Below are 16,035 nucleotides of genomic sequence, written 5' to 3'. Positions count from 1 at the left end.
AAAGCCCTTACTAAGTCAGTATAATTCATACTAGGTATGCCCTTGTGCATAACCATTCATAACCGCAGCGCAGTAGAAAAAGTCCAATAGCTCAGAACTTATTTCTACGTCATAAAATATACCCGTTCCCAGAGAAGGTAAGCCACAGCCACTGTGTGTATTTCCATCTCAGTACTGATAGCTTCCTTGCAACACCAGTCTGGTCTGATTGGTGGGAGTCTGGAAGATCCTGTTTCTGAAGAAGACTAACAGCACATCTCTGGGTGTCTCTTCCCTCATGGCAATACAGGTGAAGAAAGCTGCTTGATGAAAGCCACTTCATGACAAGCCTTTGCTGGTTCTTTGTGGCAATGTAACACTGGGACTGTTTTTTCCATTGCTTTGAGCTGAAATCAGGCTGAAGAAAGCAGAACAAGTAAGATGTATGTCAGGGTTCTTAAGCATTCAGAATGTGGAAGGTCTTCCCAATCTTGATAACACTGAATAATGTTCCTCATGTGCAAACATGAGCAACACTGTGGCTCAAAGCTAATTTGTAGGCCTCTACAATCGTCTGGGCTAAATGTCTGTATGAGGCAGAAAGAGATGACCTTTACTTGATGCACCAGTCTCAACAAGGAGGAAGTAAAATACGCAGTTAAACTTCCATGTTGGATTTCAGTGAATTAGGAAAGGAGGGGGAGAGAGAGACAGAAAGAGAGCCTGAGGGAGGTAATCATGAATGAAGCAGAACGTGGAGATGTGGCACTGCATGACATGGTCTACTGGGCGCGATGGGGATGGCTTAACGGTCAGACTAGATGATCTCAGTGGTCTTTTCCAGCCTTAATGATTCTATGATTCTATGATTTTCTAGCCTCCTACGTACAGACTGAAGTACCTTTTACTTAAATCCCCTTGTTCTACAAGCAGATGGAAGATGCTGCCCAACAGAAAGATATAGAAACATCAGAAAAACGAGCCCCTGCAGCCTGATAGCTTGGAGCTCTGGTGTAAAGGGGGTTTGTTGGGCTGGGGGTGGCTGGCACGTGAACTGACTGTCTTCATGGATGACTTGAACCCATTTCTGAGTGTGTCTGTTACGTCTGGGAATAAGCAAGTAGCTAACGTATAAGTAATAAGGCAAGGCTGTTGGGAAAGAAAGAAACCCCCATAAACCAAAATAATCCGTTTGTTCTCCAGTGTTTCCTGTACAAGTAATAAAATCTAATAACTGAGTCGCTGTTAACTGTTAATGACCACTGCGTTTGTTAATGGACCCAGACAAATGAGAGCAGTTTAGTACAACAGACAGGCCATTAGTTGTATTAATGGTTGGCTTGTAGGAGTTGGTGCTCTTATAAACTATATTCTGCAGTTTATAATACCAGCACTTTATAAAATGACTTGGTGCTTAAAAAAAAAAAGGATCAGGTGAGCTCCAATTTAGCAGTGGAAAATAAGCATACATTCTAAATAAGAAAAACTAATATTAGGCTAAATCTCTCTTCCTAGTTTGCACTGATATAAATCAGGAGCAAGAGCAGACGTACAAACCAGGGCTGATTCTTATGTAACTTAAATAAGTGGCAGCTTTGCTTTTAACTTCAGTGAATTTTGGATCAATCCCATAATTATTATCATTAGAGAGGAATTAGATCTTTTTTCTGTGTTTTTTTTTCTTCCCCCAGACCACAGATGATTCCACAGATGGGATATTCAGTTTTTAGCAGCTGTCATTATTTAGAAGTTTAACAAGCACTCTTATAGAAAAAAAAAAAAAACAAACAAAAAACTATAAAAGAGAAGTTGTATAAATAGACTGAAATTAATAGGGGAACCAAAGAGTTAGTTCCTGCTTCACAAGCCTCTACAGCTCTTTTACTTTTGGTGTTCTTAAAATGTATTTAACTGCAGTTCCATTTACAAGAGATGTCAGCAGTGTTTTTGCTATGGTGGTTGTGAAAGCCAAGGTTTTTCCATCACTTTACAGACTCACTTCTGAATGTAACCAGTGTTTGTTAGACATTTCAAGTGGAGTAGTCCAAGCATTTGCCCTTGACTTGCCAGGTGGAGACGATACCAAATTATTGGAGAATTACAGGTTACTAGTGAAGGGAATACTGCACATTTTGCTAGGGAAAAGGAAATGGAGGTTTTTACATGATGCATGAATGGGCTTTAATTTGTGTGTAGCTGCAGTGTGAAACGAGGCCAGGCCTAAATCATAAACTTGAATCATAAGCTTTGTTTGCAAAGCCAAATTGCAAGTTTTCCAGATAGGATACCAAAATCACAAGAGAGAGCTTGCATAAACTTATCCTTAAGGTTACTGTGACCTGAAGGAAGAATGCAAGAGTCATCTCAGGGAGCTGGTCCCTTCTTCGGCCATTTGCTTGTCTGCAGGAGTGGTGATTAAGCCAGTCTCAAGAAGTGTCTTTCCTGAGTTTTCTCACTGAGATATGGAAATTACAGTCAAGGGGAACATCAGAACAAGAGTACTCATTCCCTCCATCCTACTTCAGCTGTACTGTTCTATAGAGTGCCCAGTAACGGAGGCTTCAGAGTAAGAAATTAGATGCTGAAGCAGAAAAGGATAAGAAGTAAGAGAAACACAGTGTTCCTAGCTCTGTGGAGTCTCCCAGCTGCCAATTTGTGGTCAAAGGACTTCCTGAGCCAGGATTTGTCTCCTGGTCAGTAGCCCCATTGAGTCCATCCTCTATAAATGTCTAGCCCCCTTATGAGGCTGTTTATGTTTCTGGCCTCCATTCTTGGCAGTGGATTCTATACTGGATCTATATACAGTGTGAAAAGGTGTTTGCTTCTGTACATTTTAAACCTGCTACCTCATAATTTCAGCAAGTGCCCCTTAGATCTTAAGCTGGAGAAAATGAAAAATCCTTCCCCGTTCATCCAGTTCGTATGGTTTATGATTGTACAGATCTCTCCAACATGTTCCCCTGCAGTCATTCTTTCCCAGACTGAGAAATCACAAGTCAGCCAGTCCCTCTCCCTCCCTCCACAGCTCCGTTTCATGCCTCTGATCACCTCTGCCATCTTTTTCTGTGCCTTTCCAGATTCTACTTTATACTTCTTCCGACTGAGAGAAACGGAGTTGTTCTCAGTATCAGTGGTATGGATGTGTCATTTGTACAGTGCCCACGTGGTGGTTTTGCTTGCAGTTTTTTCTAATAATTACTAATTATTTGTCTCTTTGATAATCAGTGAGCACTGAGCTGTTTTTTTTTTTTCCCTTTTGTTTTTGTTTTGTTTTGTTTTTCCCCAAGGGGTTTTCCACTACTGCTCTAAAATCTTCTGGAGTGGTAAAAGTTTACTAAGTGTGCCCATTCCCTGTTTGTTTATTCCGTCGTCTGCCCATTACTCAGCTTGTGCTTTATTCTGCGTGTGCTGTTATTGCATGCTGCCTGCCATCCTGCTGCTCGGGCACAGCACCAGGACATCCGTGCACTCTTCACAGCCCTTTTTGGGAATGACTATGTGTCATCATCCGACCGCTCAGGAAACCACGCAGCTGGGCAGGAAGAGCCAGGAAGGGCTCAGCCTCCCTGCACACTTATAGGGCACAAAATGAATCCACTTGCCCTGCCTGGAGCCAGTTTTCCGAGCTCCTGCCAGGGATGAGGAGGGAATTCATGCTTCTGCAGACACCTCATCTCCTGCCTGGCACTGAGAGCTGTGCGCGGAGGTTCAGTGCGGCCATCACCAGATGGTGCTGCTGCATTCAGCCTTGCAGGGTCACTGTGTGCACAAGCGTTGGGATTCTTGGAAGAAAATACTGAACTGTGGATGTTTTTCTGCTGCTTGGATGTCTGGAGAGCAGGCAGGGCATGCTCTGCCCTCCTGTCACTGGCCAGTTCTTTTTGAGAACCAGGCATTTGGGCTTTGGCTTGGGATTCAGAGCAGGGGTGGGTTCAGATGATGTTTGAGATGATCTGTTCCAGCCTGGCTCAAGTGGATAAACAAAATTAATTAGGTCCACATCATAGGATTGCACAGGATTTATTTTTCCTCCAATGGAAAACTGGATGGCAACAGGTACTGCTGCTAATTGGGACAACATATCACTACAGTTCACCTCTTTTTTTCCATAAGTTTCACAGTTTTTTCTTTTTCTTTTCTTTCTTTTTTCTTTTTTCTTTTTTTTTAAAGATCCAGCTCCAGGAATCATGTTATCACATGAGAATTCAACACACAACTCTACAGCAAAAGTTATGTTCCATTTCCTACATCTATTATATATTAAACTGCAGTGCACAGAAAACTTCAGCTGATGTGATTAAGCAAAGGAAACAGCACAGAACATTTATCTAGCAGATTTTAGTCTTCTCCCTGGCTGTGACAGTAAACACGTGATTTGATGGTCTGGAGCTCAGGAAGTAGGTGCTTCAGCCTTCGTAAGATCTTCAGCTTCATCCTGTGGAAGTTCAGGCTGTACTTTAGGTGTACTTTAAAGTTCTGTCTTTAGATTCTGTCTGCAGCTATTACTGAGTTCTATAAGAACTCAGGTTTGATCATTCAGCTCAGAACAGGATCTATCCAGACTCATGGATTCCAAGAGACAGATCTTGGCTCAGAAAGATAGGGGAGATGAAAGTGCAAAATGACAAACAGTGATGCTCTTGAGAAGGTAAATGAGGAGCCTTTGTATTTTATGGTGTCATGAAAGAAGAGTAGCAGCGAATACCAAGAAACTGAACACCTGTCAGCCTCTGCTGACAGCAAGCTCCTGGGCCATGCAGTGTCTGGATATCATCAGTTTGGCAATTTCTATGTTAGACACAACCAAGCTCAAGAATTCTTAACGCTTCTTATCTTCAGCTAATCGCCATAGATCATGGAACTTAAAAGCCTCACAAAGACACATGTCTGAAGTCTGATTTTAAGGATCTACAAGTGTTCCCGGCAGAACTGTTGCCTCCATGTGAGAAATGATCCCATGACTGAACCTGTTCCACCTGCTTTGTCCCGAGGAGGGAGACGGGAGTCTCCTCTGAAATATGAGATGTCTGGAAGGAGAAAAGGGCAAGGAAAAAACAGGGTGGGAAACCATCATTCGCACAGAATGTGAAAGGTGAAGAGCTGAGAGGAGAGCAATAGTCTGGAACTGTAAAAGAAAATAAAAATGAAAAGAAATGCATATAGAAGACAGCAGGAAGATGGGAGAGGAGCAATAATGAGAAGGTAGAAGGGGAAGAATGTTATCTTCGCAGTTGTGCAGCTTTAGTTGCACAGAGTGGCCGTGAGGAAGGAGTTAAGTTACAGGAAAAGAGCTTGCTGGGCTAAGGGCAGCCAGGAGGAGTCAGAGCAATGGGAAGGGAGGAAAGCAGTTCATAGAATCATAGAATCACAGTTGAGTTGGAAGGCACCTTTGAAGGCCATCTGGTCCAACCCCCTTGCAATGAGCAAGGACACCCACAGCTCCATCAGGTGCTCAGAGCCCCATCCAGCCTGACCTAGGGTGTCTGCAGGGATGGGACAACCACCATCTCTCTGTGCAACTTGTGCCAGCGCTGCACCACTCTTACCATAAAATAATGTTTTCCTTCTTTTAGTCTGAAATCATTTCCCTGGTCCTATCAAAACAGCCCCTGCTAAAAAGTCTGTTCCCTTCTTTCTTACAGCCCCATGTTAATTACTGAAGGGTTGCTCTCAGCTCTCCCTGGAACTTCCTCTTCTCCAGGCTGCACAGCCCCATCTCACTCAGCCTGTCCTCAAAGGCAGGTATTCCATCCCTTGAAGCATTTCTGTCATCCTCCTCTGGATGTGCTCCAACAGGTCCACATCTCCTTCAGCAAAATCCCAGCTGAGGGCACTGCAGAGTTGCCCCCATGTCTATTTAGTGCCTGAGGTTCACGACCCTTGTGGGACCCAGCAGGATGGTCATTGCCATGCTTTGTATTCTTAGCCAGGTGGGACCGTTGTGTGACCACACATGCTGCTCATAGCATCGTGCAGGTGGGCTGGGCTGTGCAGTAGCAGAGGAAGGAAGGATATTGCAGTTTCCCAACCTGCTTCACGCTCTGAAATTTGGAACGTAATTAAGTGTATTTAATTCTGACTTTCATTAACTGCATGCAGAAACCAGAAAGAAATCCACCCCAAAACACCCCTGCACACAGAGTGCCAAAAATGTTAATCACACGCAGCTAATTCCAAAAGACGGGTTGTAACTGTAAACTTCGCATTAGCAGAAGAAACATTTCTTTGTATTTGCTATATGTGTTTTCCTTCTTAAATGCAAGTATTTCATAGAATCTTAGGACAGTTTTGTGTGGACGGGACCTTAAAGATACCTACTTCCAGCCCCTGCCGTAGGCTGGCTGCCCCAGCTCAGGCTGCCCAGGGCCCCATCCATGGCCTTGGGCACCTCTAGTGATGAAGCACCCACAGCTCTCTAAGCAACCCCTTCCAGCGCCTCACCGCCCTCACGGTGAAGAATTTACCCTCCCACCCCGGGCCCGCCCTCCCGTCTCGGGCTGCCGGCTCCTCCCCTCCAGCCGCAGTCCCACACTCCAGGTGTCCGCGCCGAGCAGAGCCGAGCGGAGCCCCGCGCCGGGCGGAGCGGCCACCCGCAGCCGCGGGAGGTGGGCGGTGCGCGGGGCGGGGGCTGCGGGCTCGCGGCATGGCCCGGGGGAAGCTGCTCCGCTGCCGCCCGGCCCCCTGAGCAGGCGAAGTGGGACGGGACGAGACGCGGCTCCGCTTGTCCTCCGGATTCCTGGGCGCCCCCGGGGGGTGGCCATGTCCGGAGCCATGAAGTTCAACGGGTACCTGAAGGTGCGGATCGGCGAGGCTGTGGGGCTGCAGCCCACCCGCTGGTCCCTCCGCCACTCGTTGTTCCGTAAGGGCTACCAGCTGCTGGACCCCTACGTGACGGTCAGCGTGGATCAGGTGCGCGTCGGGCAGACCAGCACCAAGCAGAAGACCAACAAGCCCACGTACAACGAGGAGTTCTCCGCCACGGTGACCGACGGCCATCAGATCGAGCTGTCCGTTTTCCACGACACCCCCATAGGCTATGATGACTTCGTGGCCAACTGCACCTTGCACTTCCAGGACCTCCTGCGCTCGGCGGGCCCCAGCGACAGCTTCGAGGGCTGGGTGAGTAGCTGGGCTCTTGCGAATGAATGGAGGCAGAACGGGGCTTGTCCTTGCACGCCTGTGCTGCAGACGCACGCGGTGTGGTGTGCGTGCAGGTGTGCCGTCGTGCATCTCCTCGCGTTGGTGCTGGACTGAAGGGGGTACGTGGTGACAGCTGAAAGCTGATGCGTTTGGGGACCGCTGTCATAGCGTGAAGGCTCAGCCTTGCAGCTGAGTGCTGTGCAGTCTCTTGAGGAGCCTTGCACGTAGCAGCAAAGTACACCTGCACTCACAGGCTTGCGTGCCTTCCTTCCCTCATTGCTGAGCGCACAGGGGCATGGAAGTATGCATGCTCGGGTGGATGTATTTGTACTGAGATCTACACCTTGCACAATTGCTTGCTGTGTGTCTTTTTAGCAGAACAGCAGGACCTGTCCTGCATATGCTATGTGCGTTGCTGCACTGCTTGAACACGGTTTCACTTAAGGTTAATTTTAGGTTATTTCCACATCGCTTATATCCAGCCCAGAGAACTCAGTTATGTTTTAGTCATAATGGTGAGTGAGAGGGGTAGGACAGGCTCTAAAGTTATGCCTTCGTTTCTTGCACGTTAGAGCAGGAGGAAATGAATGTATTGATTCAAACCATAGTTTGCTCATAAGTCTTAAGTTTAAAATAAATATATATCTTCTTTCTGGGTGGAGAGTGTGCAGAAAAAAACACTCAGAATTGCTAAAGTTAGTACAGGTATTAGCACTGAGAGACCAGGAAGCTCAGCTCACGTGGTCAGGTAACCACTACAATAAAATCAGACAGGGAGGAAGAACTGACAGCAGAGAGCTGATAGGTATCTGCACGGTATGGCTGGGACAGTGCTGGTGCTTTCAGTTCTCAGCTGCTGCCTGTGGCTAAGGTGTGAGGCTCCATCTCTGGGGTGGCTACAGGGAAATACAGACCATTTGCAAGAGCACTTAATAGACCTATATTGGTGCTGTTTGTTGGTATTTTTGGGTATCACGTTCTTTGGGGTTAGCCCAGTGTGTGCACACTGAGTTTCCCAGGTTGTGCCAGTGGAGAGAAAGTGTCCCTTTGACTTGTGATAAAACAGGGTTATGTATGGACAGCCTGTGGGACTGAGCAAGGGCAGCACTCGGGATGTAAGGTTGTGGTTTTGAGGGTTTTCTTCCTGTTTGATTTGTTGGGAGTGTTTCCTATCTGCTGTTGAGAGAGCCCTTAGCTCCTAGGTGTTCTGAGTCCTGAGTGTGGTGAGTTTGAGCACCCTGTTGTGGGGTGGTGGCCTTATTTACACTACCAAAACACCTGTGGTAACATTGCCTGTGATGTAGATGCATGCATATCTGGAGGTCCACTGCTTCTTTTCAGCCACGTGTTCCATAGATGCTGCTTTTTAGGATGGGCACACTATATATCCAGCCAAGCAGTTTCAAGTTCTCATATGGTGTCTGGGGAGGGGAAAAGTTGGATGGGTGCGTGTCCTGTGAACTCCTGCATTGAGAGGTACAGTGGGGTGGGAAGTCAGTGTGTTAAACGTCAGTTTACATCAGTCTGTGATTTATCTGGGCACACAGACAGAGATGAAGAGCTGCTTCTGTCCTTCCAGTCAGCGTCTAAAAAAGTACAACTAGGGTGGATTTAGTGGGCAGGGTGAGCAAGTGTTTGTCTTCTGTCCCTTTCTCCTCCCATCCCTATTGATGTGCTCTGTTAGCTTCTTGTATAGCGTGCAGACAGGACTGCATGATGACAGTGGGAACATTGTCTTGCCCTGATAATTTAATATGTCTTGATAAATCCAGCAAGGCTGTCACTGGGTTTTGTGCAGCCTGAAGGATAGGAAGTGCTGCTCTGTGCGAGTACAAGGTCCATGAGCTGCTGGCATGAGGAAAGGCACCACAGAGGTTCTATGATGATTTGCAACATCTGCACACTGAAATTGCTCATACTGCTCTTCTTCCAACCCCTAAACAAAAGCATGTATGCTGATACAGGCAAGGAAGGAGAGAAATGAAGTGAGGGGAAAACTGGTCAGAATTTAACCTGGCTTGTATTTAGATGCACATAAAAATCACTGTGATAGCAGTTAGATTTTTTTTTTTTCCCCCTAAAGTTATGTAGTCCATCAATACAAAATGATTGAGAAACAGTGATAAGGAATACCCTGGGGGATAGAGCATCCCGGAATCTTCAGGTATCCTGATAGGGAACAGAAGGCAGAGCAGAGTTGGTAAGAAGTTTGGATTGTTAATATAGGAAATCTGGGAGGGAAGAAAGGAATGTTTGTTGTTTTTGTGTTTTTTCTGTTTTGACTTGAAATGCAGTGCTTATGTTCACTTTTCAGAGAAGTTGCAAGGACAAGGATATATTGATGAACACCAAATGCACTTGCTTTGATACAGCCACGCAGTTCAGGGCAGCTGGAGAAATGGAGAGGGGAGCAGGAGGCAGCTGGAGGCTACCTGGGATAGTCCTCCAGTTCACATACTGCCTGAGTTTGATTTCAGCCCTCATGTTCCTGTTCTTCTGTTAATCACTGTGGGTTTTATTCTGTAGGGAAAATAAGTGATTGGTTATGGCGTTTGTCACCACCTCTTTGTTAGAGCTATAGGAAGTGTCAGAGAGAAGCAGGAGGAATGTGTAAGCCTTGGTGCTTCCCTGGTGACTTGCAGGTACATCACTGCAATTATCACCCCAACTATTTATGCAGATGAGTCAGTGAATGGGCATGAATCGTCTCCTGGGTAATGCTTGAGTCATCCCTCAGTGCTGGATGGGGTACCGTGGTCATACTTTGAATTAAAATCCATGTTCTGGACGCTGTTTATATACTGCCTTTTTCTTCTCACTGTTTGGATTGTTTTCTGAAGTTGTTCTATTAAACAAATTACCACAGAATATATGTATTTTAATTTTCGTGTTGTCAAATGCAGTAGACAAACTTCACACTAATCAATTCTGTAAGAGCTTATTAGCTTCAAGACCCTGCTGTCCCTTTCTTGTTATTTTACATTTACTGGTCAGATGACAGATGTTTTTATGACTATTGCCAGCCAAATGCCATCCTTCCTTGAGCAGGCTTTGATGCACTGAAACCAGCGGCCGATTCCCCTGTACTCTTCTTTTAGGTAGGCGTTTTCCTGTGGATGAATGGGTGTGAAATGGTGCAAACCTGAATGGTAGCATTTTACACAGGTGCACATGACCCCGCCAGGTGCAAAGTAGTAGAGAATCCAGCTGGTTACTGTCTGTAAGAGGTGAAGTCATGATTTACAGCAGGAGGTTTTTTTTCTTTCTCTCTTTTTCAAGCATTTATTTAATTTTGTGTGTAATGAGATTTTTTTACTCCTTTAGAAGGGAATTTCTCCTCTTTTAACTGTCTCCAAGTACAGTGTAGGAAACGTCAGTGAGATAACAGATCATTTGTAGTACTGAGTTGTAATTGAAAGAGAGGTTTACAATATGCAGAGTTACTCCTATGAGGTTTATGTAGTAGCTGAACTCGTTTTTGAGCTTGGAGAGACACTATTTACAAAAGATATTGAATGGCATTGGGAATTATTTAATTATGACTGTAGAAATGGTTGGTCTGTGGGTAGATCTGTAATTTCTAGCACTCGAACAGGGAGTTAAAATTAAACCTTCTGTGACTCAATCTTGAAACAGCAAATTATCACAGTATACTGAAGGAAATTAGATAACAGATGGACTATTAGATTAATGAGCCAATTGCGACTTCCTGATGAGTTTGTTCCCATGTGCTCGTGTGAGAGCAACTAGATTTGTTTGCAGGAAGAGATTAAAACAAATAATCCCCATCCATTGCTTAACCCAAACTCCTCCGGCTGAACCTTTCCTGTGATTTCCAGCTCCCACTTTGCTGCAGTATTCTCCAGGTGGACAAAACTGGCATCAGGAAGCCAAAGTATTTTATAGACCCTGACAGAGCATTTTGTGATGTACATGGACTCTGAATTTTCAGAGGGCTTGACTGAAATGGAGATCTGTGAGAACAATGCAGCTGCTGAGCAGAATGTCAAATGAGGCTGTCTGAGTTCAGAAAGAGGATTGTGCTGCTTACCTGTCTGTGTCAGCCTGTGCTCATCTGTGGGATGGAGAGCATCTTGCAGAGCTGGCATAATGGTTTCTCCATCCACAAGTACAAAGAGCAGCAGCATTTCGTTTGTGTGATTTCCCATTTCCATGCACACAGTGGAGATCTCTGACAGTTGTGCTGCACATAAATAGCAAAATAGGCTTGAGTAAAGTAAGCTCCAGTCCCCTTTTTGTGTTAAGTCTTAAGTTTTATCTGTAATTGTTATTTCTGATAGGCAGTTACGCTGTTGAATGGGAACAGCCCATCTCAAGAAGGTAGTTCTTGAAAGCTATCCGGATTTCATCTCTGTCTCTTTCTTTTGGCAGATAGTTGTGCTCTGTGTGTATGGACAAACTCCTCAAAACACCAGTCCAGTGCACTGGGCTACCTGAACATACCGTGCAGCCTGAAACAAAAGTTGCAAAATATAAAGAAAAAAGGTTGCTATTTGTTAGGTGGTTATATAATCCTGGCTTGTGTTGTGATCAGCTTTGCTGAGCATGGCAGGTGAGAGAGAGAGCAAAGCTGATTGCATTGTGATGGGCTGCATGCTTGCTGCTCTGTTTCAGCATCAGAGATTGAGAAGAGCTACTCCTTTATTTCTCTCATTGACAAGGTCTTTCCTAGGGAAAGGCCTGTCTGACAGCTGTGAGCATCCTTGGAGAATAAAGTCATTTTGCTTGAGAATTTTTTTTTTCATTTGTTTTGTTTCTTTCCACTTAAGGAAGTCTGAGGCTGGAATGGTTTGGTCAAACCATGAGAAAATCCATTTTCCAGTGATGGGAGTCACTAAGATGCCAGCTTGCGTCTGTGGGACTGGCATTCATGCCCTGAATTGTGTTGGATGCAGCAGGACACTAAGTTCTCTCCTCTGTTCAGCCAGGTGCCTGTTGCTGCCATGGCTGGAGTTGGGAAGGGTTCTGGGAGCACCAGGGAGGAGCCTGCCTTCCTGCCCTGTACTGCTTGGCTGGGAGCTCATGCCTTCCTATCACCCAAGGCTTTCTGGAGCTGTTTACTGGAGCCCTTGCTAGTGATGGGGTGGGTGCAGGGCCACTTGCAGAGGCGGAGAAGCAAGGCTGAGACTGCAGCACAGCACTCTGAGCACCACAGGAAGCTTCTGGCCCAGCTGTGTTCTGCGTGGCCCCCGCTGCTTGCACTGGTGGGGGGAGCTCAGCCTCTTTGCTTTCTTTTTATTTTTAGCTTTTACCACAGGTCTTTTTTCTTAAAATGTTTCATCCAGGCCATCCAAGGCTTTCTGTTTTGAGTATTTTCTGGGTAATGACTTGGTTTCTAGCCATTTTGACCTTGTAGGCAGTAACCTTCCACAGATGATATTGTCAAGGGGGCTGTTCAAGCTATTGAAATGAGGTTAAAAAGTCTACAGGTTTACAGTGTAATTCAATATGAAAGTATGTCCCTTACTGAACTGAGTAAGACTGCCGCCCTTCCTTTGCAGCTTTTAAAAATTCCTTTGATGTTTTATGATGATTGTAGCTATTGTGCTTTGCTAATACAATCAAGAAGTCAGGGACCTCTTATGTAACAATGTGGTTGGGGGGAAGACGAGCAGAATTGTTGCTGGCCGCTTTTGTAAAGGATCCTGTGAGGCATCACACCTTCTTGCCTGCAACATCTCACCCTATTGAGGCATGCAGTTAATATATGTCAAACCATACTGTAGGCTTCATTTCTTCTGGAGACAGTGAGCAATTTTTATTTTGTTTGCTTATTCCACCCCTGTGCTGTCTGTGTGGCTGTAGTGAAGCAGACTGGAGCCCTGGGGAATACCTGGCTTGGTGTCCTGAAGGCAGTCGCCCTGCAGCCCATCAGTATTTGTTCTTCTCCTAAGACACTGCGCTCGGTTGGTACCAGGAGCCATGTCTGATTATGAGGGAAAGGCTTGTTTTCTAATTATATCAGAGATAGCAAATGCACATCCAAAACAAAGTGCCTCCTGAAGCATCCAATTAATGTTGCTCAGCCACTTAGAGTTAGCCAGACAAACGACATAAATTTCTGCAGTGCCTTTTTTTTTTTTTTTTTTTTTTGTTATTCTTTGACGTCATGAAATGTTCTGATCATTCAGTGGAGTCAATTGCAAAGAAAACCATCCTGTGCTATCTCTAAAGGCAGTGCAGTGAGCTGGCACAGCTGCTCAGGGGGCATCACCGTCCCTGGAAGTGCTCAGGAACCATGGAGATGTGGCACTTGGGCAGTGGCCATGGTGGGGGTGGGTTGGGCTGGGGGATCTTGGAGGTCTTTTCCAACCTCAGTGATTCAGTGATTACACAAGTCTGTGAACAGGTAAAAGCCAAGTTTAGTTGCGTTAAAGTCTGAGAGTCGGTGCTGGGCCCAAGGTGATGTGAAAAATGGCTTTTGCATTGCCCTTGTGAGGCTTTGGGTGCCCTTGCTGCTCTAGGCTAGTGGCATTAAGCAGAGGCCCGCCTGACCTTCAGGCTGCCCAGAGGTCTGCAAACCTCGTGCTGACCACTGCCTGGTCTGTGCAGTGTGTGTGTGCCAGATCTCAGTGGCAAACAGGTTGTGTCTCTGAGGACAGCCTTATAAACAGATGAAGACCAGCTAGAAGTCTGTGAGCCCCAGTGCAGGGCCAAATGTTTGCGACAAGAGTTTGGCTTTTCTGCTAACCTCCCCTGACACTGGGTGCAAATCATTTCTGCGTGCCTTTGCACTGTGTGGACCTGCCCTTCGGGCTGATGCAGCTCGTGCCAGAGTGCAAGCACACAGGTATAGCTCCCCACCTGCTTTGCCAACACAAAAAAAATGTTGGCAGAAGGGAGGGGAGTGTGAACCTGGAGATGACACTACATAAAACCTTTTTCTTGGCGTAGAGCAACTAAGTTTCCTAAGTATGGAGTTTCATTAGGTAGCTGTGTTTGAGTCAGCTGTAGGGAGGCAGCTCTGCGGGAGGTTTCCTTCCATTGAGCAGATAGGAGAAGGAGTGCTGGTACAGAGGCAGAAGTTGGGTGGTGGTAACTGGCAGCAGTTTGTGAGGTGGGAGAGAGATTTAATTTTTATTTTATTTTTATTTTAACTAGCAAGACAATGCTGGCATAGGCCTCAGTGGAAATCATTTGACCTTTTATTTATTTTTAATTTCTTGCAATACGTGTATTTCTGTCAAAGGAAGGAAGGGGAGGAAAATATGTCCATACCGGACACAAGTGCTGCATATCTGTGGTGCCTTTTTATTTATTCATTTATTTAAGATAAAATGATGTGCAGTGCAAAATCACTTAGCGGATCAGCAGAGCCCTGTAACCTCTCTGATGCAGGCTAGCAAGGAAGAGGATGTGAACACCAGGACATGTATCTGTTCTATTGCAGAACATCACAGCTAATAGTAAGAATTGTACTGACAGATAACCTGACAGCGTGCATCCAAGAGTTTAGAGATTTGAGATGATAGTTCCATGCTGAACACTGCTTTTCCTGCCTTTCTCTTCTGTGTTTAGCATCGGCCATCTTCAAGGGCAGGATTTTGACTGCCAGCCGGTCTGATTTCGTCTGAAATTGCAGCTCATCCCTTCCTGTGGCACTTCTGATTTTTAGCCCTCTCTCTGGCCTGTTCTGTGGTTTCTGTTTTCCCTTTGCTTCTTTGTTTTCTTGTTGGTTTGTCGTTAGTCTCCATTCTGACCTAGTATTGCACTTTGTGTTTCTCTCATGAGTAAATTGAATTTTATCCTGCCATGTAAGCAAGAAATCACTTGTAAATTTAACTGTTCATATAATACATCTCCATTTTCTTTTGTGTCTTACACCTCTTAAAGCACCGAAAGGAGGCTTAGTTTGCAAATCTTTCTTTATTGCTTTTGGAGAGAAAATATTTGCAGTCTTTCAGTAGATTCTAAGAACCAGTCATAGCTGTGCTGAGTGCTGTAGGTGTTAAAGAGAGAGAAAGACACTGTCAGAAGGATCATTTGGGATTGTGGCAGATCTCTGAAGCTGGCTGGCTCTGCAGCCTGGACAGGAAGGTAGGTGACAGGTTTACTAGGTCTGTGAAAATGAACATGGGGTGGCTGCACTCCTAAGAGCTTTTACCTGACAGAACAGTTGCAACAATCTGCAGTCTTTGGTAGTATAAAAGTCAGCTTTTGTACATGTGATTTAATCTCCATAGTACTTCTCTCCATCCAGACTAGCCAATATTAAATATATTCAGTTCTGCATTGAGTTGATTCAGAATAAGGATGGCCTCCTAGATCAAGAACAACTGGTAAAGGACTAGCTCATCCTGTTTGAATTTCCAATTTGTACTGCATTTATTTCCCTTTGCAAACAAGACTATACAGCTTGTCCAGATTTTGCCCAGGACTGAGGAGAAAAGTGTGCTGATCTAAGTAGTGCAGTCTGGGAAATGATTCACTGAATGCTTTCCTGTAGCTCATCTCCTTTGATTTTCATTAGATTTAAGTGCTTTAAATCTGGAGAGGAGACAGCAAAACATCTCTGAAGGTGTTCAAGGCCAGGTTGGATGGGACCCTAGGCGGCCTGGTCTAGTTTTAGATATGGAGGTTGGTGGCCCTGCATGTGGCAGGGGGCTGGAGCTCCCTTCCAACCCAAGCCACTCTTTGATTCTATGATCTTTCGTATGTTGAGGGAAGGCTAGAAATGGGGCTACAGACCGTCACACTAATCTCTTCTCTGTATCTCATTTCTTTCAGGCATCTATTCTAAATTACGTATTACTACATGAAAGCCATCTTCCTCCTTTCTCGTTAGTTGCAAAGTGTTACTTTATGAAAAGTTTGTCTGCATCTTCTGTGGGATTTCAGTAAACAAAAGCCCAGTGTTCTGCTCTGCTTTTGCTTGCCAGGTTTACATCAGTGATT

General features: G+C 45.4%; 1 protein-coding gene across 1 annotated transcript in view; it reads left to right on the top strand.

Moving 5' to 3' along the window:
• Positions 1-6,659: 6,659 nt before the first annotated feature.
• The window catches only part of PRKCH (protein kinase C eta), a 106,838-nt gene continuing 97,462 nt past the window's right edge, over positions 6,660-16,035 (top strand). Inside the window, exon 1 of the mRNA XM_042814505.1 lies at positions 6,660-7,098. Coding sequence (XP_042670439.1) covers positions 6,739-7,098 — 360 coding nt within the window. The 5' untranslated portion in view covers positions 6,660-6,738. The remainder of the gene's footprint in view (positions 7,099-16,035) is intronic.

This window comes from Centrocercus urophasianus, unplaced genomic scaffold (assembly GCF_019232065.1).
Source record: "Centrocercus urophasianus isolate 14NV4802_14NV808 unplaced genomic scaffold, USGS_Curo_1.0 seq_14, whole genome shotgun sequence".
In the NCBI taxonomy this organism is placed as follows: domain Eukaryota; kingdom Metazoa; phylum Chordata; class Aves; order Galliformes; family Phasianidae; genus Centrocercus; species Centrocercus urophasianus.
This window is presented reverse-complemented; position numbering and strand designations above follow the sequence as displayed.